Raw genomic sequence first — 20,937 nt, forward strand, 5'->3', positions numbered from 1 at the left:
GGCGCTTTGGAAAATAGCTTGACTCCCTCTTCTTTGTGGCAGCCCCTGAGATATTGGAACACTGCTATCATGTCCCCCCTCGTCCTTCTCTTTGTTAAACTAGACATACCCAATTCCAGCAACCGTTCCTTATATGTTTTAGCCTCCAGTCCCCTAATCATCTTTGTTGCTCTTCTCTGTACTCTTTCTAGAGTCTCAATATCTTTTTTACATCGTGGTGACCAAAACTGGATGCAGTATTCCAAGTGTGGCCTTACCAAGATATTGTAAAGTGATGTTAATACTTCATGTGATCTTGATTCTATCCCTCTGTTAATGCAGCCCAGCACTGTGTTGGCCTTTTTGGCAGCTGCAGCACACTGCTGGCTCATATTTAAGTGATTGTCCACTAGGACTCCGAGATGCCTCTCGCAGTTACTACTATTGACAGTGGCAAAGAAATTTCTTCAGAAAAGCTTAGGCCTGAATTTTCTGCCTTTTAACATCAAGACCTGCATGAATACACTGATGCCTCTTATATCAAAGTGTGCATTGATAGTGTGACAATGGAAAAGTGCATCAGAGTCTACAGGAATTGTAAACCCTGGATGACTGCAGAGGTACGGACACTTCTGAGAGCCCGGGATTCTGCCTTTGAGGCAAGGGACAGGGATACATATAGAGAGGCCAGGGCAAACCTTAGAAGAGGCATTAAGATGGCAAAACAACAATACAAACATAAGGTGGAGAACCACCTAACAGATAACAACCCGAAGCAAGTGTGGCAGGGACTGAAGCATCTAACTAACCGTAAGGGCAACATGAGGAACATGGTCAATGCCGATGCCTTGTTGGTAGAGAAATTGAACATCTTCGCTCGCTACAAGGTGAAAAGACCAGACCCCGTAGCCTCTGTCTGCCGGCCTTCTGATTCCCAGCCACTCACCCTATATGAACATCAAGTGAAAGCTGTATTGAAGGCTGTGAATCCCAGCAAAGCTGCAGGCCCAGATGGGGTGCTGGGGATAGTGGTAAAGAATTGTGCTGATCAATTAGCACGGGTCCTGACAAGGATCTTTAACACCTCCCTGCAAACAGTCTGTGTTCCATCATGCTTGAAAGCAGCCACTATTGTCCCAGTCCCGAAGAAAACAGCAATTAACTGCCTAAACGACTACAGACCTATCGCATTAATGTCTGTAGTGATGAAATGCTTCCAAAGACTGGTTCCTCAACACCTTAGGACACGCCTCCCACCGGACTTTGACAAACATCAGTTTGCCTACAGGGGGAGTAGGTCGACAGACGACTCCATAGCTACTGCCTTACATCCTGTAGAGAGCCATTTGGAGAAACCTGGAAACTATGTCAGGATGCTTTTCATTGACTATAGCTCGGCTTTCAATACTATCCTGCCGAGCATCCTTATTGAAAAGCTGACTGACTTGGATTTTCCCCCCCCCTCCATCTGCAACTGGATCAAAGACTTTTTGAGGGACCGGCCACAAACAGTGAGGGTCAGATCTGTCACATCCACCTCCCTGAAGCTTTGCACTGGCTCGCCACAGGGCTGTGTGCTCAGTCTCTACATGTATTCACTGTACACACGATTGCATATCTTCTGACCCGTCCACTGCGATCATTAAGTTTGCAGATGATACCACCGTATTGGGTCTTATTAAAGGTGGAGATGAAACAGTGTACAGGGGGGAGGTTCAAAAACTATCCTCATGGTGCCTAGAAAACAACTTGCACTTGAACATCGGCAAGACAAAGGAGATGGTGTTAGACTTCTGGAAGAAAAGAGAGGAACCCACCACACTTTACATCGGGAGGGGGGCATGTGGAGAGAGTTTCCTCCTTTAAATTCCTGGGAGTCTATCTCAGTGAAGATCTCACCTGGAAAATCAACACAACCCAGGTGGCCAGAAAGGCCCAACAGAGACTCCACTTCCTTAGGGTCTTGCGAAAGAACAAAGTGGAACAACGACTGATGACCTTCTTTTACTGGTCCACCATAGAAAGCGTCCTCTCACATTGCATTATGGTGTGGTATGCTGGCTTGACAGCTGCGGATAGAAAGACACTACAGAGGGTGGTGAGCACAGCACAAAACATCGTGGGCTGCCCTGATACCATTAGATGCCATCGCTAGGGCTCGCTGCCTTAGAAGAGTGAGGAAAATCCTCAGGGATGACTCACACCCTGGTCAGCACTTCTTTACTCTCCTACCATCGAGTAGGAGATACAGAAGCATAGCCAGCCACACCAACAGGCTGAAGAACAGTTTCTACCCAAGGGGTGTCAGACTCCTGAATGGAAAATAACTCCATGTATGATAGACTTGCGGGGCCGGCGCATTGTGCAATAAGTTCACATGGTGCAATAACATCGTGTGTTTGTTGTCATTGTGAGTTGTGATGGGGGTGCATGAAGGGAGGCTCAGCCAATCTCATTGTACACATGTTGTACTTTGACAATAAAGGATTTATTTATTTATTTAAAAAATAAAATAGGAGCCTCGTTTCTAAGAGGCAATTTCTTAAGACAATTTTGACTACTTGTAACTATAAGGCATGTGTAATTTTAGTAACAAAATATAATTTGACATTTCCTTCTAAGATTTTTTCTTTAATTTTCTATCTAAAGATGTTCTGATAGACTCCTGTCCAAAGTACTAAAATGATCTGATCCTACTTAAAATTTTAAAGATAACATAAGGTCAGATATATCCTGCTATCTGCTGTGACACTTAATACATCCAGGTTACTGTCAGTTTAAGAAATAAAAACATCATATGGCCGTAATCCAGTGGATTAATGCTAAAGTTTGACAAGATAATTTCAGAGGGAAGGCAAGAGTTACAAAATTGGGAACTGAGTCTCATTCTTGCCATAAATAAGAACCTTCACTTTAAAATGAAATATCTTAAATATGGTAATGAGATTTATCTAATATTTTGAAGATTGCTGGTAATATTTCTTTCAAAATAAACCAGCCTTGTGACATAAAAACTTTACTTCCTGTCTCCTTTCACTAATAATGAGAAAACATTTAAACTTTGATGAAATATTTATTTTAGTTGTATCAGTTAGACTTGATCGTATTTCATTGAGTTTTTCATTAAAATTTGTTTATATATGCCATCTTGAGTTAGATAGCATCACCTAGCTGGGCATTTAGGTCTCTCTGTCTCTCATCAATATATCAATTTATGTAACAACCCAATTCACAACTACAAATAAGCTCACTCCCTGGTATTCAGGATGCTGCTTATAAGCGCTAGGTGCTTAGAGCTCAAAGCATTGTTAGAGATCCCACACACCCACTTTACGGTCTGTTTCTTTTGTTCCCCTCTGAGGTTTCGAAGTATTTCAAGCAGGACTACTCGGTTCTGTAATAGCTTTGTTCCCTATGGCATCTGTCTGGTAAACTCGCAAGATTCGTTTTTCTCACCATGCACATGTATACATAACCCGAACTAGACTGTTGTTTCTCTGTGTCATATAATATATGTGGGTATATGCATAATTCTGTATTTATTTATTTATTTATTTATTTTTGTCATATTCACGTAGTGTATATCGGAGGTGGTGACCCTTTGAGAGCTGAATGCAACAAAATTTCAGTTTAATGTATGCCTATTAGTGTACAAAGTGACAATAAAGTTATTATTCTATTCTATTTCTATTATTCTAAATCTGGACTTTGCATGTAGGATTAAAATCAAACAAAAACAATGAAATAATAACTCAAATCTTAGCATAGCATATTATTGACAAACTCACTCAACCTCGAGACCCAATAACCAAAGGAACATCCAGGTCTTCAAGGATTTACCCAGTGCTGGTAGGATCAGTTAGAGTTTCACTAGGAAGCCATCATAGCTACTATAGGCCAGACTGGGAAGTAAAAAAAAATATTCCTGAAAAATGAATACTTTTGAATTCTTGCCATGAAAAATGATACAGATATTTTGTTGAAGTCACCATGAAATGAAAGCACCTCAAAGAAGACTTTACCTGTTTTTCTCCACCATTTTGACTATCTTGGTCATAATACAATCAGTCAATGAACTACTATAATCATAACATATTTAGATATGAAATCGCTTTGGTATTCATTTTAGGCATTTTAGCCTAATCCTCCTCTATCAATCTGAAAAGGTTTTGCATTTATTAATGCCATTTGTACAGAAGAATGTGTATTCCAAGTTAAACCAACATGGATACACTGCCTCTCACTCTAGTAGTAGTATGTTAAGTAAGTTATCTTTGTATTCTAGCCAACCCTGTTTTGTTTATCTTAAATCATATGTGATTTATTTTTTCATTTGTTATTTAGTATGATGATTAATCAGTATCATATATTAAGAAAAATGTGCATCTTATTCTCTTCCCAGTATGTTCCACTGCAAATTTTATTGAAGTTTATGATCCATATTGCTCTAGGAATGGAATACCTCAGTAGCAAACATTTCCTCCACAGGGACCTGGCTGCCCGTAATTGCATGTGAGTTCTGTAGGGTTCTCTTTTCTACTCAGAAATTCAGATTGATCTTCATTCAGAAACTGTAAATCTTAAAGTGGAAAACAATCTTTGGGGATGAAAATCTAGGAAATATAACTGTAATCAGAAATCAAGGAAAAGGGTTTTTCAGATTATTCACTGCATTTTGTATGAATACTGTTTGAAAATCTAATGTAAAGTAACTACACAATGTAATTCTGTTGAGATTCTTATACTTCAAACTCCAGTCCCTAAGTGTACTTTATTCATGATAGAGAGATTCCTTATAAAACTAAAGCATTAGGCAAAAAAAACCCAACAACTTTAGAGCCTAGCTTTCTCTATGGCATGTTAGCTGTATACTGATCTAGATGCGCAGATATAGTTCTAAGCATTTGTTTCTATGAAACATATAGAAAGTGTATTGCAGGGATTCTGATGTAATGAAGGAAGGGGCGCTTTAGTCTTAGTGTACCATTTTCTCAACCTTTTTTCTCTGAATCTTGGGAAATAAGTATTAATAAATACAACCTCTTAGAAAATAACTAGAGAAGAGACTGAAGGGAAAGAATCAAAGACACACACAAGATGCTGCTTGTACATGAAACGTACAGCAGTAATATTTGGGGAAAGGATTTCAGATTTGCTGTTCAGTCACCCTGACAAAAGGGATTACAGGGTCATAAAAAGAAAAAAAATGATTTCAAACTGGACATGAGCTAGCAAAGCAAAAATAGAACTATAGTTCCCACATCATCAGAAGCATTAGTTCTACTTTACATTTAAAAGTATGAGTTATTCTGTGACCCATTCAAGTATTGCACCTTAGGAAGGAAATGATTTGGAATAAATTCAGAAAAAGACAGCAAATATGAAGATATAAAAAACAAGGCCTGTGAATTTGGCCTGAAATGGATAGTGGATAAAGACTGGGGGTTATGATAGCAACAATCGGATACTTGAAAGACACACAGAAGAGACCAAAAACTAGTTTTCTTACGCAGAAGAGCTGGGCTTGATTTAATACATTTTAAGTTACAGAAGCAGACATAACAGATAACTGTTAAGACAAAGATATTGACAATTATTTAGAAGGGCTGTGAACTCTCTCAATAACATTTTCCAGAATCCTATAGTCTTGGTTCCATACAGTGATCAAGGGAATGGATCAATTGACTACAAGGTTACTACTAATTCTGTGATTTATAAAGCAGCATTAGTAGATAGGGAAGGCCATTTAAGCATCCTTTCTCCCATACTGCTTCTGTCCTTCCTTTCCATAAGTGTAGGGCTCTGGAGACTGAAACAAAGATTATTAGATGCCAATTGATTGAACTATTCCGATTTAGGCCTTCACATTTTCTCTGTTGTATATTCCACAGTCTATGCTTTTTCTCATAATAACCCTCCATGGAAAATGGAGGACAACAGTGACAATTAAATATAAGAGTGAGCAAGAACTGAAAAGCATGCTACATGCAGTTTCGTAAAAAACCTCACCACTTGCTTCTTTAATCTGAAGAACTTTCCATAGTTACAAACAGTAGATGATAAAGCAAACTGCAATTCTGCAAACTGCTATTTTTATCAGAAGGAGGGGCAAGAATTAAATTTATCCTATTATATGCCCATTCTTTATGGCATTATCTCTATATTTTATAACATGCATATCAAAATCAAAAACAAGTATAAAAGGGATGGAATTGCAAAAACCACTCTCTAAGACTCCCTGATAATTATAAGGACAACTAGATAACTTTACATTCTGCTGACTCAGTCCCTTCTCCTTTTGTTATTATCTTTCATTGGTAAACTAGGAGGTAGAGAACAGTGGAGAATTTTTGTTTTTATTGACCTGAAGCTACTCTATAAACTCTTTATCTGAAGAACAAAGGGGAAATGCTTCAAAATTGTAATACATTCAGTATCATCCTTAGTTTGATTCTTAATATGTGTCAGAATCAGAAACAGCTTTAATATGATTATTTTTTTTTGGCTGGAGTCTCCATTAATTGATTGTGTGCCATCAAGTCAATATTGACTGTTAGCAACCACTTAGATAGTCTCTCTCTCTGGAGAAAAACCTATGTAAGAAAGTTATTTTGATTCATATCATCATTTTCCCAAAGCATACACACATTATGAAGTAATGCTACATCTTTGAGGAGCATCTTTCTTATAATATGAATTCATATTAACTAACATACATTAATGGACAGGTTGCGGGACGACATGACAGTGTGTGTAGCAGACTTTGGTTTATCCAAGAAAATTTACAGCGGAGATTATTACCGGCAAGGGCGTATTGCAAAGATGCCTGTTAAATGGATTGCTATAGAAAGTCTTGCTGATCGAGTCTACACAACAAAGAGTGATGTGGTAAGTAAATGAGGAGATGGTGTTCCAATTTAACTGTTAAGTCTGGCTCCAGGAGGAAAGATAGTCAATTTGGAATGACAGAATTCTTATAATATAGGAAACATACCATATAATTGTGCCCATTTTTCACACAGCAGTATTTATGCAGAGTAAGCTAGTTTGAGAATAAAAGGCTTATTGCTATGAAATTTATATTTGACCTGTTCATTTTAATAACATAAATTATTCAAAAACTTTCTGCAGACAACTATGCCCTATACATTACTTTCTTCAGATTTTACAAAATATTTTACTTGTTACTCTGAATTTTCAGTTTTCTAACCAGCATTAGTTATTAGTTATTTAACATAATGTTAAAGAAAAAACACTCAAACTAGTTTACTTTTGAACAATTAAAACTAGTTTGCCTTGTTTAAAAAAAAGGTACAATATATCAACCTGTTAATACAAGATATGATTATAGTACAGAAAAATTGGCGATCCTATCCCTAAGCTTATTAGTCAAAGAAAGCTAGGGGTGCAGCTCCCTCTGCTGAGAGAATATTTATCAGCATGTCAGACAAGTTGTAGAGCTATTAATTGTTCTTTTTTATGCTTTTGTAGGTGTAAGTTACCAGCAAAGTTAGGTTAAAGAACAAGTCTGCCACATACAAAATTATTCCTATCAACACCTTTAAAATGTGGTAAACATAGCCTAAATATCTGTGAGAAGAAATTACATATAATTCAAAAAAATGTCGACTCTACCTTTTTAAACAAAGTACAGTCAGTTCCAACTAGCAGTGGTTCTCTATTTCCAAGCCTCATTAACTGAAAAACTTTCAGTCTCAGATGCCAGAAATTAAATTGGTATGTTTCTGCATATTAACATTCTATTTCTAGCATTAAAATGTACTTTACGTCAAAGAATTATTAGTTAAAATTACAATCCTAAAACATTAGAATTGGAAATTAAATATCTTGGTCTTGGTTAGCTCTTTTTATGTAGTAAAAAAATGTAATTTGCAACCATGTGAAATTACTGAGAATACAAAATCACCAATATGATTTTCAACAATGCATCATTAAAGGCAGCATACTTTTTTTAATGGACAAAAATAATCTCAATATGTTTGGTGAGACTTATTCCCCAAAAAGCGTGCATAGGCAATTATGGGTATCATTAAATTAAGTTCTTCTAAAATGCTGTTTAAGTAAGTTATTCCTCTATTTTCTTTTCCTGTAGTGGGCATTTGGTGTTACAATGTGGGAGATAGCAACTCGAGGAATGACTCCATACCCAGGAGTGCAGAACCATGAAATCTATGATTACCTACTTCATGGGCATAGACTAAAGCAGCCAGAGGGCTGTTTAGATGATTTGTAAGTATTTTATAATTGTGATAATATCAAAGCATAATTGTAGCAATTGAATACATGTCTTGCTTATGGCAATTATTATATTTGCAGCTTGGAAATCTGGAAACCATGTGTTCTCAGGCCAACCTTTCTAGAGCATTCAACAAATGGGACATCAAACTCTTAAACTCTTCCTCTCATAGTTGCCTGCTTCATCTCATCTGGCTTATGACTTTCAGGTTAACAGGTTGATATGGGAAGAGATGCCTCCAATCATTTGAATATCAGCTTTCAATTGGGCCCCAAAACCTACAGCTAATGTAGGTAACAAAACAGTTGTAGTGCTCAGCCCCTATGGATTTCTGGCTGCTATATTTTGGGTTAACCATATTTACAAATTGTTTTTAAAGGCAATCTTACATGTAATTCATTGCAATATGCTGAACTGATTTAATCTTTTTAAAATTAGGCAAAGAAGCTATGATTCAAAATAAGCCAGGTTTGTCACTATTGACATGTTCAGTTTGAAATGGGTTAAAACAAAATTATCTATTCAATTGCTATACATTACTCCCAAAGGTTGTTTACTTGTCCTCAAAGGATTAACTTTGTCATCTTTCTATTTCTAACATTTCAGATACCCTAACAAACCCAACTTTTAATAGGACATTCACAAATGTTTGCCTTTTCCCCCCTTAATAATTATCCAGCTTCCTTCCTCATGGCATATTTTCCATTTCAGGTATGAAATCATGTATTCGTGTTGGAGGGCAGATCCTGTGGACCGACCTACCTTCTCAGAACTTAAACTTCACCTAGAGAAAATATTGGAAAGCTTACCTGCTCTGAGTGAACCAAGCAGTATAATTTATATTAACACAAACTTGCAGGAAGAGAATGCAAAAGAGCTAATGGAAGATTATGAGTTTCCTCAAATAGACACAGTCCTTGATCCAATTGAAATCATACAATCTTGTTCCCAGAGACCGGAGTCTACAGTAGTCACTGTGGATATCCATGAAAGCAGTGAAACAGGGGATAGATACATTTTAAATGGAGTCAATAGAGAGCACCAGGCCAGCCTGGTAAGAACAGAAGAGGAAGAAATGTCATTGCTTCAGATCACTCACTTGCAGGATGGGATGCAGTGGTCTCAAGCCAGCACACTCCCTGTAGGAAGCGCATTGACTAACGAACTGCTCTTTGCAGATGATTCTTTGGAGGAGTGTGAAATTCTGCTATGAAGAAAAACTAGCATTCTCTTATGAACTGCAGCTCAGAGACCCTTCTGAGCTAGAAGTGCTCTGGATAGCCATTGGACGTTCCCATCACGGAAAGCCATTCCTGTGTAGCATGGTCTCCCATCTTTGTATAGCAGATAACTTTAGAAGAAGCATTTGTATCTTTATAGAAATTATATTTTAATAAACAAATTTGGTAATGGTCTGTTTTATTTATTTTGAACACAAGTTTAATTTTTTTGGTCTCTTTTCTGTAACAGGTTCTTTTATGGATGGTTGTCAATAGAATATCCTCTGGCTCCTTCACAACTTCTATCTTACAGTAGATATTGATAGATATTAACCCACACACACATGTACAATACATGCATATAATTTCTGACCATTTTTTTCATTGAAAAATATGCCCATTCTCTTTTGTCAACACCTTACACAGTACACAATACATAGGAAGATGATAATAAGTGATATACACCAGCCATTCTCAACTTGGCACTTTAATCTAGCTGAGTAGGAATGATGCAAGTGTTAATTGAACACTCTGGATTACAATTCCTATCACCATTTGGGAAATACTAATGTCAAGAAGCAAGAATGTGTTGTGCCACATTCAAATCAGCAAATCTTTAAGTAGCTTTATATAGGGCTTTTGGGGGACAGCCTAGCTTATTAGTCCCCGCTGGCCAAATTTTTCAGAAGTGATTTGGGACTGAGAGAGAGGGACCAGGCAAAGGTGACCCTGCTGGTTTATATCTAAGACAGGACAGTTTCATGATTTCCCAGTTTCTTGCCTGATGCCTTAATCAACTACAGCAAACTGGCTGTCTTAGTCTTTCTTGATTTAGGTTGTGAGGTAGTCAAGAATATTTCTTCAAATTTTAAAAAGATGGCTTGCAGTTTTAAAAATTAAAAGGGAAAAACAATTGATAAACCAAGAAAATGACCTGGAAAATGTTTATTGATCTACAAAAAAGGCTTGAAAAAGCCTTGCAGAAATCAGTGTGATGAGATAAAGAAGAGAAATTGAATCCTTCAGAATATTTGATTCAATTAAAGAGTAAGACTATTAGAAGTAAAGGAAGGAATATAAAATAGTTTTTTAACCAGGGTTAAAATAAGATACTTTGTTTTTTTGCAAAGTTCTGATAACCCTTTTTGAACTTTTTGAACATCAGAATTGAAATTTTGATTTTTTTAAAATGTATTTGCTTATACATAACAGATGGAATATGGTACGAAGAGAATCTGTTTATAACCTTATAAAAGTGAAGAATACAGAGCAATTTTCAAGTAATCTGCAGGGATAAAAATGGAACATGTCACTATGTATCTTTACTTTCCCTTCTCTTTTTGCATGGAGTGAAGTAATTACACAGTAGATGGTGCTAGAGTTAAGGATAAACCAGTGCTGCTTGTATTGCATACCAGAGTATTGTACCTAATATGAAATTTAGTGGGATAAAAGCCCTGCCCTCTGATGCACAATAAAAAGGGTTGGAGGTTCAGTCACATTATTGTGATGGCCGTCTTGACTGTTTTTTTACCAGTTTTCTATGAACCCCCTTGGAATATTGGTTGACTGAGGGCATGTGGAGAAGGAAAAGGGTGATTTCTGGAAATAGGTCTGTAGGTGTAATGGGCAATAGGAATAACCTTGAACAACAGGAGGAAGAGCCAAGGCAATGGTCAAATAAAAAAAATCTGGGGCAGAAATGTAATTTGAGTAAGTGTCTCAGTCATGACCACCTTAGTTTTCATGAAGATACTGTATAGTAAAGGAAAGGAGGGAAGCACATTCAGACTTGCAAGATTCTGTTACTGTAACCTCATAATAAAGAAATATTAGCATTCGTAATTCCGGCATCCTAGTCTGGTCTACCTTGAAGAACTGACAAGGGGCATGAACTCCAAACAAGCTGTCACTTTTTTTTTCTTGGTTTATTGCATTCTGCATTAGGATCTACTTTTTGTTCAGTTGTCTTCTACAGTAGTACATTCTCAGTTTCTTAGAGCCAATTTCTCACCATAGGCAACTTTCCTTTTATAGTTTTACCAATTGCTGGTCCAGGTCTACATACAATTCAAAATGCTGAACAACATAAGAAGGAACCTAGTTTTCAGATGTCCCCTCCCATTCCAGTCTCCCAAGCCATTGCATGTGTCCTTATTTTATCCTCATATCTTTTTGAAATAGATAGGGCTGAGAGAGAGAAATAAAAAAATGAGGTTAACGGGCAAGTCAATATTTAAATAAATCTCAAACACTTTTATAGCATCTTCTAGAGCAAATAGGTTCTACAAGGAGGTAGATTTAGGATTGGAAAGGATTCTATGCCTCTTAAAGCATAGCTTGCATAGAGTTGCTTTCAGTTTTGCTGTGCTTTTTCGTTTTAAAGAATCAGCAACTTTTCCTTTGAGCCATTCTGCTGAAATAACAAAGTCCCACAATTGTACAGTAGCAAACCATTTTGCAGGGCCGATCGTTATTACTGAGTTAATTATTTAGAATCACGTCCAAATTAAATAACTATTATGAGAATAACCTCGATAAAGAGACCAAGTTAATGACCGATTGGGATGCCAGTAAAGCGGTCATGAGGGGGCTGTACTATACAATAGAGGAGAAGAAGAAAAATCCTAGGAGAAGATGCAAAAGCTATTGAATGAAATCAGAAAGAAAGAATTTGAATTGCAAAAAAAAACCAACCGTACTTTTTTTTCCCATTCCGTCTCCTGGTTTGCCCCCATAAATTATTACAGCGAATCCTTGGCGGGAAAGGACGTGCCAAAAAACCCTCTTAAATAATATACCAGTGATGGCGAACCTTTTAGAGACCGAGTGCCCAAACTGCAACCCAAAACCCACTTATGCATCGTCGGGTACCGGGTGGGTACGGCCCATTGGATGGCCGTGGCTGCGGTGGTAACAGCAGACTGGGTGGGACTAAAAAGTTCAATCAATCAATTCCAATTTTGCAAAATCTTTTTTTTTCCCACGAGAAGTTGAAATTGACTGATTGATTGAACCTTTTTTTTTTTTTGTACACAGCAGCAGAGGCCCAAAGCGAAAAGGTTTTATAAAACCCAGCTGAAGGCTTAGGACTGGGGCGACGGCGCACGTGCCTGCAGAGAGGGCTTTGAGTGCCGCCTCTGGCACCCGTGCCATAGGTTCGCCACCACTGTAATATACTATAGTTCAGTGTTTCTCAACCTTGACCATTTTAAGGCATGTGGACTTCAATTCCCAGAATTCCACAGCCAGCAATGCTGGCTGTGGAATTCTGGGAATTGAAGTCCACATGCCTTAAAATTGTCAAGGTTGAGAAACACTGCTATAGTCCCAAAGTTGCTGAGCAGCAGGTTGCGCGGGATGATGGGCGCGCTCGCCCTGGCCTGGGTGCGCTGTTGGAGAGAAGAGCAGCAGTTACAGCAAGCCAGCCCCCTCGAGAGGCAGCGGTCGCAGGTATGAACCTAAAAGGGGGGGGGAGCGGGAGCAACTCCCCCTTCCCCCCCCCGAGGGATCCGAAGCGGAAACCGAGGCGCGAGGCACTTCTCGCTCGCTGGGGAAAGCTGCCGCGCGCGCCTTAGCTGCTTGGCCGCCGCTCCCGCCTCCTGGCTGGGCAGGAGAGCTCAAGCTCCGCCGCTGGGCGAGCGGCAGTTGGTGCGGAGAAGCGCTCGGTCACTCGCTCCACTTTGCTGCCCGGCCATCGCAATAGTAGCAGCGCGCCAGCCATGATTTGTGGACGGCCACACGGTCTCAGCAGCCTCGTCCTCTTCTTGTGCCTAGCGACCGGGCAAGAGTTGCAGGCTTCCCAGGTAAGGGCTGTGCCGGGGCGCTTCTCTGCTACGCGTCCCCTTAGGTGCCCCGTTTCCTACCAGGCGTATATACTGTACTGGCATACTTTGCTTTCTGCACCGGATGCATGGAACTGTGAGAAGAGCCCAAGGGCCCCTTTTGCCCGTTTTTTTCTTTTAAAGAATTTGAACCTGTCTCCTCTTTTACCTGTTCTTTGTCCTGTTGTTTGTTCATTCGCTTGTTGTTGTTTTTTTGCTTTATTTTTTTAGCCAAGGCAATTAGGCAAATGTAAAAAGTGACTGGCTGGGTTACTTTTTTTAGTACAGCCTCACTTCAGGTCAAGCGGGAAGGGAGCCAGGTGCTTCCAGAGAAGAGGAGCCTTGCTCTAGCCCAGTGTTTCGCAACCTTGGCAGCTTAAAGATGTATGGGCTTCAACTCCCCAAATTTCCCAGCCAGCCAATAACAGAATAACAGAGTTGGAAGGGACCTTGGAGGTCTAATATTCCAACCTCCTGCTCAAGCAGGGAGCCCTTTCATAAAAATCTCCAGTGTTGGAGCACCCACAGCTTCTGGAGGCAATTCCTTGCACTGATTAATTGTTCTGTCAGGAAATTTCTAAGTTGGTTCTCTCCTTGATTAGTTTCCATCCATAGCTTCTTGTCCTGCCTTCAGGTGCTTTGGAGAATAGGTTGATCCCCCAGTTCTTTGTGGCAACCCCTCAGATAACTGCTATTTATGTCACCCCAGTCCTGCTTTTTATTAAACTAGACATACCCAATTCCTGCAACTGTTCTTAATATGTTTTAGCCTCCAGTCCCCTAATCATCTTTGTTGGTCTTCTCTGTACTCTTTCTAGAGTCTCAACATCTTTTTTATATTGTGATGACCAAAACTGGATTCAGTGTTCCCAGTGTGGCCTTGCCAAGGCATTATAAAATGGTACTAACACTTCATGTGATCTTGATTCTATCCCTCTGTTAATGCAACCCAGCACTGTGTTGGCTTTTTTGGCAGCTGCAGCACACTGCTGGCTCATATTTCAGCAACTGTCCACTAAGACTCCAAATTCCCTCTCACAGTTACTACTATTGAGCAAGGTACCACCTATACCAGCAAACCTTTTAGAGACCGAGTGCCCAAAAACTGGCCCCACCCCTGCTCCACCCCCTGCCCCGCCCCCACCCTGCCTGCCCACAGGGCTACTCACCGCCTCCAGGGCCCACTGCAGATCACCCAGCAGCGCCATGGCAGCGACGCCCTCTGCCCACGCCCCGCAGCATCAACTGTGCGTGATGGGACATGAGGGCAGAGTCTTGTCTACGCTGCCTGGCTGCCATGTCCTTGGCTGCACTGCTCCGCGTGGGCCATGCTCTGGGAAACTCTTCTCCAGGAGGGTTGCTGGTGAGGAGGGGGTTACGGGGGGAGGCAAGGCTGGGGCAACGGCACATGTGCCCACAGAGAGGGCTCTGAATGCCGCCTCTGGCACCCATGCCATAGGTTCGCCACCACTGACCTATACTGTACCTGTGCATTTAGTTTTTCCTGCCTAAATCTAGAACCTTACTTTTCTCACCATTGAATTTCATTTTATTAGATAGGGGCCAATGTTCAAATCTGTCAAGATCCTTTTGTATGTTGAGCCAATCTTCTGGAATGTTGGCTATTCCTGCCAGCTTGGTGTTGTCTGCAGATCTGATGAGTTCCCCTTGTAACCCCTCATCGTAATCATTGATGAAGATATTTTCATCGTGATGAAGGTCACAAAAAGGAAATGATAGAAGATGCAATGATAGACTGGCATGTAAAAGAGCGAGTCATAAATTTGATCAATAATATTGATACAGTCATTTTTATTTTATCAGGGAAAATATGAAAAGTAGCCTTGCCATCACAGATATCTTAGTTCCATGAATGCTAGCCAAGAGGAAGAAATGTGTGCAGCTCCAGACGTGTTGGGTTTACAATTACTTTCACATCCAAATTGCTATTATCAGGCTGCTAATTGCAAGGGAAATTGTAGTTTTTGTACATTACTTGTTCATTATATATCTACAATCCCTTGTTAGACTTGCAAATAAATTCAAATTTTGCTCAAATACCTAAACAAACCACATATTTAGTGATTTCAAATCACCTTATTGGTATACTAAAAGCAAGTTACTCAGTGTAACAAAGTTTACTGTGTTTAAGTATATAACTTTAAGTTAAACAGAATCCTTTCACAAAAAGATTATTATAGCAATATACAGCTTGACTTGCCTTTCTTGGGATCTGCTGCATACCATACACAATAAGCATCTTGGACAGGAAAAAGCTTCATTAACTATTTCCCAAGCCTGGCAAAAATGTAATTCTGCAATTTTTAAAAAGAAAAGTCTCATATAATGTCTGATTCTAGTTCCCAATATTAGCATTGACTTTGAGTAATGATCAAACTATTTCACAAAAAAATCCTTTTTATAGCATCTTTATCTGTTTCTTGCTGCTACATCACTTTACACAAGCTCATGAATGCCTGGATGTAGCTGTGTGCACATATGGATATATTTGTTGAGTGATAAACATACAGAAATAGATCTATGCACTGTTATTGTAGATGGAAGGATAGAACTACAAGTTAAGATGCGATTAGGAGTATCAGTACAGAGATAACATTTCTATGCCATAGTTATCATTGCTTTGAGAACAATGCAGCCTCTTAACATGAAAAGCCTTTCTTGGCTGCTTTCTCTGCACATATCTCAAGGCCAAAATACACAGGAATGTACATCTTGGTCCAGAAACAGAAATGCAAAACTGTGCAGTGATAGTAGCTGTTCAGTGGAACTCAGCCTTATGTCCTTGCATTTAATTGGCTGGACAGCCATTGATGACAAGTTTCCTCAAATGTCATTCAAAAATGCTTCGAATTTTCCTGCTGATCATTATGACATCCGTAGTAGTAGTAGTAGTAGTAGTAGTAGTAGTAGTAGTAGTAGTAGTAGTAGTAGTAGTAGTAGTAGTAATAACAATGACGACGATGATGATGATGTTGGAAGGTACCCTGGAGGTCATCTAGTCCAACCCCCTGCTTAGGCAGAAAACCCTATATCATTTCAGACAAATGGCTGTCCAATCTCTTCTTAAAAACTTCCACTGTTGGAGCATTCACAGCTTCTGGAGGCAGGTTGTTCCACTGGTTAATTGTTCTGTCAGGAAAGTCTGCTCGCTCATATCCATTCCTGTTTCTTCATGAGGCTCTCAGGAGTCAGTAGATCCTAATTTGACCTGAACTGTCCAGAGAGTTCAATCAAAGATTCAGTTTCTGGTTATCCTACTCCTTTTTTTTAGGAGTCAGTGGCAACTTTTCCAGCCTGATCTCCGCTGTAGACTGCAACTCCTAGAATTCTCATTTTGCATTTTACTGGCTCCGCAGCAGAAAATTCTGGGACTCATCTCAACACAGCTGGAGAGTGCACCAGATTGAGACAGGCTGCCTTAAGACACATAATTTGAAGACAAGATAGTTCCAAGGATCTATTATTGTCTGTCTGGAATATTAATGACTCAAGTAGAAACCTAACAAAACTTTATTTGCTATATATAGAAATTACAGTTGTACTTTATCTATCCTATTGCTTCTTGGCAGTTTCAGCTAGAACAAATTATAATCTGTTATATAATACCAGAGACATTGTGAAGAATAGGAACTGATTCTGTGGGAAAACAAATTTCCATGGACCAGGGGAGAATGGTTTTGCACGCTACTTAGATCCTGCACAGGCACAGATGAACTTCACTCGCTTTTATGGCCCAGTTCCTAATGGGTCATGGACCGGTACAAAAAAATGGGGTTGGGGACCTTTGGTGTAGGATATGTACAAAGACACTTCAAATGTATGTTGGAAATGTGGACAAGAAGGGACATTTTATCATGCTTGGTGGATATGTAAGCAAGCTAGGAAATTTTGGATTCAAATATATATACTAATTTAGAGGATTTTAAAAGTTGCTCTACAACTAAGCCCAGCTCTTGAGGCAAATAGTTGGGAAAAAAGTAATGGAACTTTGTTTTTGTATATGGTAACTGCAGCCAGATTATTGGATGCACAAGGATAGAAAGATCTATGGAGGAATGGTTGGTGCATAGGATGGGACTTACTGAGAGGGGCAAACTAATTTCTTTGATTAAAGACAATCTATATTTATTGATGACTGGAAACTCCTTGTGAATATGCATAAAAGAGAAAAATTAGCTTACAGTTTGTGGTTTCGATAATTAGACAGAATAGAATATAGAAAGAAGACAGTCATGAAATTTAGAGAAAGATAAATTTATAATTGTACTTATAACAGCTATGAACAAGATTGGAAGCTACTTCTTTGTATCTTTTCCCTTCTCGGTTTTTCTATCACTTTTTCTTTCATTCTTATATTTGAGTTTTCTAATTTTTTTTCTTGCTTACTTTATATTAATGGCTTTTACTTTGTTTTTAAAACTTTTAATAAAATTATTTTATAAAATTACAATCTAATATCGGGTAGAGCCAAACTATTAAATAGCAATGATAAACAATATTATAAAACATTCATGTCTATAGCAGCATTATGCATATTCTTTTAACACAATAACTTACATGTTGGTGAGTAGATTGTTTTGTGGGTGTTCATTAAGAAATGCCTGATATTACTTTTTCAGCTTGTTATCATTGTTCAATTATGATTTTCCTAAAATGGTATTGGGCAACTTGTTCTACTTGCAAAAAATTAAAAGGCTAGTCTTTTTAAGCAATGCAGGATATAAATAATCTGGAGAAAACATTGGAATACATCATTTTCAATATACATCAAATGTTATGGTTTGCGAATGTAACATGTTTATATCAGTGGTGGGATTCAGCCGGTTCGCACCACTTCGGCAGAACCGGTAGCTAATTTTTTGTTTCCCAGGCCCAGAATGGACTTCCGGAAGCAGCATCCACACAGAGAACCAGTTGTTCACATATTTGAATCCCACCACTGGTTTATATGAATCAATCGGTATTTTTTCTCTCTTTTCCATAGAACTGCATAACAAAACAGCAACTCCTGGCTACTATCCGGCAAATGCAGCAGTTTCTCAAAGGCCAGGAAACACGATTTGTTGAGGGACTACGCATCATGAAACACCGACTCACAACTCTGCAGAACACTGTGACTAAAGCCATCCCAGACCCACAAACTGGTAAAAAAGAATACAGAGCTTCAGAGGAGGAGGAAGGAACCTTGTTCAGGTTGAGCTCATGGACCAAAATGAAATTGTAGGATAAGAAGGACACTCTTGGCATCTTATATCCATGACTCATGCTTTCCTAAAAACAGCCACCTCACTCTTTGGCTGGCTATACAAAACACAAAAACATAGTTAGCTAATGTGTGGGTGGTTGGAAAATCAGATAATGGGATTTGTTTATGGTTCAGCAGATTACATAAATCAAAGCAAATTAATTCTGGATTAGTATGGGATATAATTACAACTTTTTACTTTTTATAATAAAAGCTCAGAAGACAGTGCCCAGTCCTCTACTCAGCCTTCTCACTGGCTGTGCTGGCTAGGAACTACAGTTAAACATGTCTGAAAAATGTCAGATTGGATAGTGCTGCATTATAATAACTTTGGACTTGCTGTCAAAATCTTCTGTGTGAGATCTCCACGTGCATGGAAATATATTACAGAAGAAACAAGGGATCTAAATAATCAGTCCTAAAGAATTTGAGGTAGGTCACTTTTGACAAGTGACACTACTCTCCTGCTTTACTGTAAGCTTTGCTCATGCATACAGATAGGTCGCTATAGGAAGAGAAGATCATTTTGCTTCCTGAAACATTCTTCAAAGGCATTTCTAAGTCATATGAGATTATACAAAGCCACATTCTTCTGAAAGCAACAGAGTATAATGCTGCAGTGTCTATTTTTTTGCACTTATATACCGAGTAAGGGGGAAACAGGCACCCACCCTTTCACCCACAAATCCATTCCTGCGTAAGTAGCATACTACTGGAACCCTTCGCAGAGCATGCAAAATGAACCTTTTCAGTGGTACAGTCCCACAATTAAAATAGTTGTCACCCAAAAAATTAACCAACATGCTTCCTCCAAAACAACTGTAACATGACAAGAGCTAGTAGCTATCCACCAGCCATTCCTTTTTAAGACAGCCATTTTATCCTTCAGTGTAGGGCAAGCAATAGTCGCAGATGTGCTTTTGACCAGTGTCAGGAGCATAGGACTTCTCATTGAACCCTCAATGGAGTCTTTCAAGCAGCAGAAATATTCCAAAATATGAGAAAACCTCTATCTCTATCCACACACAATATTTACACTCTTGGTTAATTGATTTATTCCAGATTTCTTCAATGTCCAATGAGGACAACCTATATAGATCTGTAATGTGCGATATCACATTCCAATATTCCCTGGACATCACAGTCATGGAAGGGCACTCAGGGTGGAGAAGGCATATTTATTGAGTTAATCCCATGTTACAAGTTACGCAAAACACTCAACCACCACAGACAAATCTCTTCACCTAAGTTCGCACAACACATAGGGCTAAAATGTGATTGTTTATTTCAGAGCTGGATATATCATGTAAACTCATGCATTATATAGAGATTGTGAAGCATCCAAAGTAATACTCTGAAATAGGCTTAATATAATTGTAAAAAAACAAAATGCTCTCTCTTCCCCAAAAAACTCTTTATCAAGATTTTTACATCACACAAATGCAAAAGAGTCATTTCAAATATGTTATTTCTATTATCTATAATTTCCAGCTAACTATGATGTTATTTCCAGCTAACTATGATGTTTGGAAATTATGAGTTGAATGTTTCTGGGGGATGCATAGTTTAATCTGTTCATAATTGAATTATGCAACATTTTAATGATATGGACAATTTGAGCATTCCTAAATTAATCAATTTACAGTAAATGGATGAGATCAGGAAGGCATGGTATGACTTGTGAGAAAGATGATGTTTGAGTTGCATTTTAAGTTACTAAGTCTCGTGTACATATACAGATCTCACGTGGTTAGAGAAGGTCTCTGAATGGTTGTCTTATTCCTTCTGAGGCCTACTAACATCAGTCTGTTGCCAAACTCTGCTTGCAGTGTTTTGTTCTACATTGGAAGCTCCGGTGAATGGCAAAAAATTTGGCACGAAGAATTTGGTGGATCATGAAGTCCATTTTACCTGTGATCCTGGATTTCAGCTTATTGGTTCCAGTTCTCGAGTGTGTCAGCCAAATGGCAGCTGGACTGGAAAAGTTCCACACTGCAAAGGTACTGCCTTACTATTTGTTGGCTGGGACACAGAAACATCCCATCTATTTGTCAGAATAAATTTCTACATGTGTAGCTAGTAGAATGCCATCATAGCTATCGTGCCTATATAAAAAGTTGACCTAGAGGAATATGCTAAATGGAGATCAACTAAAATATAATATTCAAACTGCATGGACACAACTGATGTGACACTTTACATATTCTTATGTTAATAGTAGCCTGGTGGGGGGGAACCTGATCACTCTGCAGCTTTAGTGGGATATCAGAGAACAGGAAGGTTGAGTTTAAGAGAGGAAAATTAGAATTAATTATTTTAATTTCAGAATAAGGAATAGCTTAGTGACATCATTGGAAGCATCCTGAAAAAGCTGATCCAACAACATACATT

The 20,937-nt window shown here is 38.8% G+C and overlaps 2 protein-coding genes across 2 annotated transcripts in view; both read left to right on the plus strand.

Annotated features, from left to right (window-relative positions):
- MERTK (MER proto-oncogene, tyrosine kinase) overlaps positions 1-9,619 on the plus strand; it is a gene marked incomplete at its 5' end in the record, with an annotated part of 67,556 nt that extends 57,937 nt beyond the window's left edge. Inside the window, 4 exons of the mRNA XM_015825653.1 lie at positions 4,382-4,491; positions 6,708-6,867; positions 8,093-8,229; positions 8,948-9,619. Of these exons, the coding sequence (XP_015681139.1) occupies positions 4,382-4,491; positions 6,708-6,867; positions 8,093-8,229; positions 8,948-9,449 (909 nt within the window). The remainder of the gene's footprint in view (positions 1-4,381; positions 4,492-6,707; positions 6,868-8,092; positions 8,230-8,947) is intronic.
- Positions 9,620-13,169: 3,550 nt separating this feature from the next.
- Positions 13,170-20,937, plus strand: part of FBLN7 (fibulin 7) — a 35,551-nt gene continuing 27,783 nt past the window's right edge. The window contains exons 1-3 of the mRNA XM_015825655.1: positions 13,170-13,262; positions 18,286-18,445; positions 20,376-20,546. Of these exons, the coding sequence (XP_015681141.1) occupies positions 13,179-13,262; positions 18,286-18,445; positions 20,376-20,546 (415 nt within the window). The 5' untranslated portion in view covers positions 13,170-13,178. The remainder of the gene's footprint in view (positions 13,263-18,285; positions 18,446-20,375; positions 20,547-20,937) is intronic.

Source organism: Protobothrops mucrosquamatus, unplaced genomic scaffold, assembly GCF_001527695.2.
Source record: "Protobothrops mucrosquamatus isolate PMUCROS unplaced genomic scaffold, P.Mucros_1.0 scaffold2741, whole genome shotgun sequence".
NCBI lineage: Eukaryota > Metazoa > Chordata > Lepidosauria > Squamata > Viperidae > Protobothrops > Protobothrops mucrosquamatus.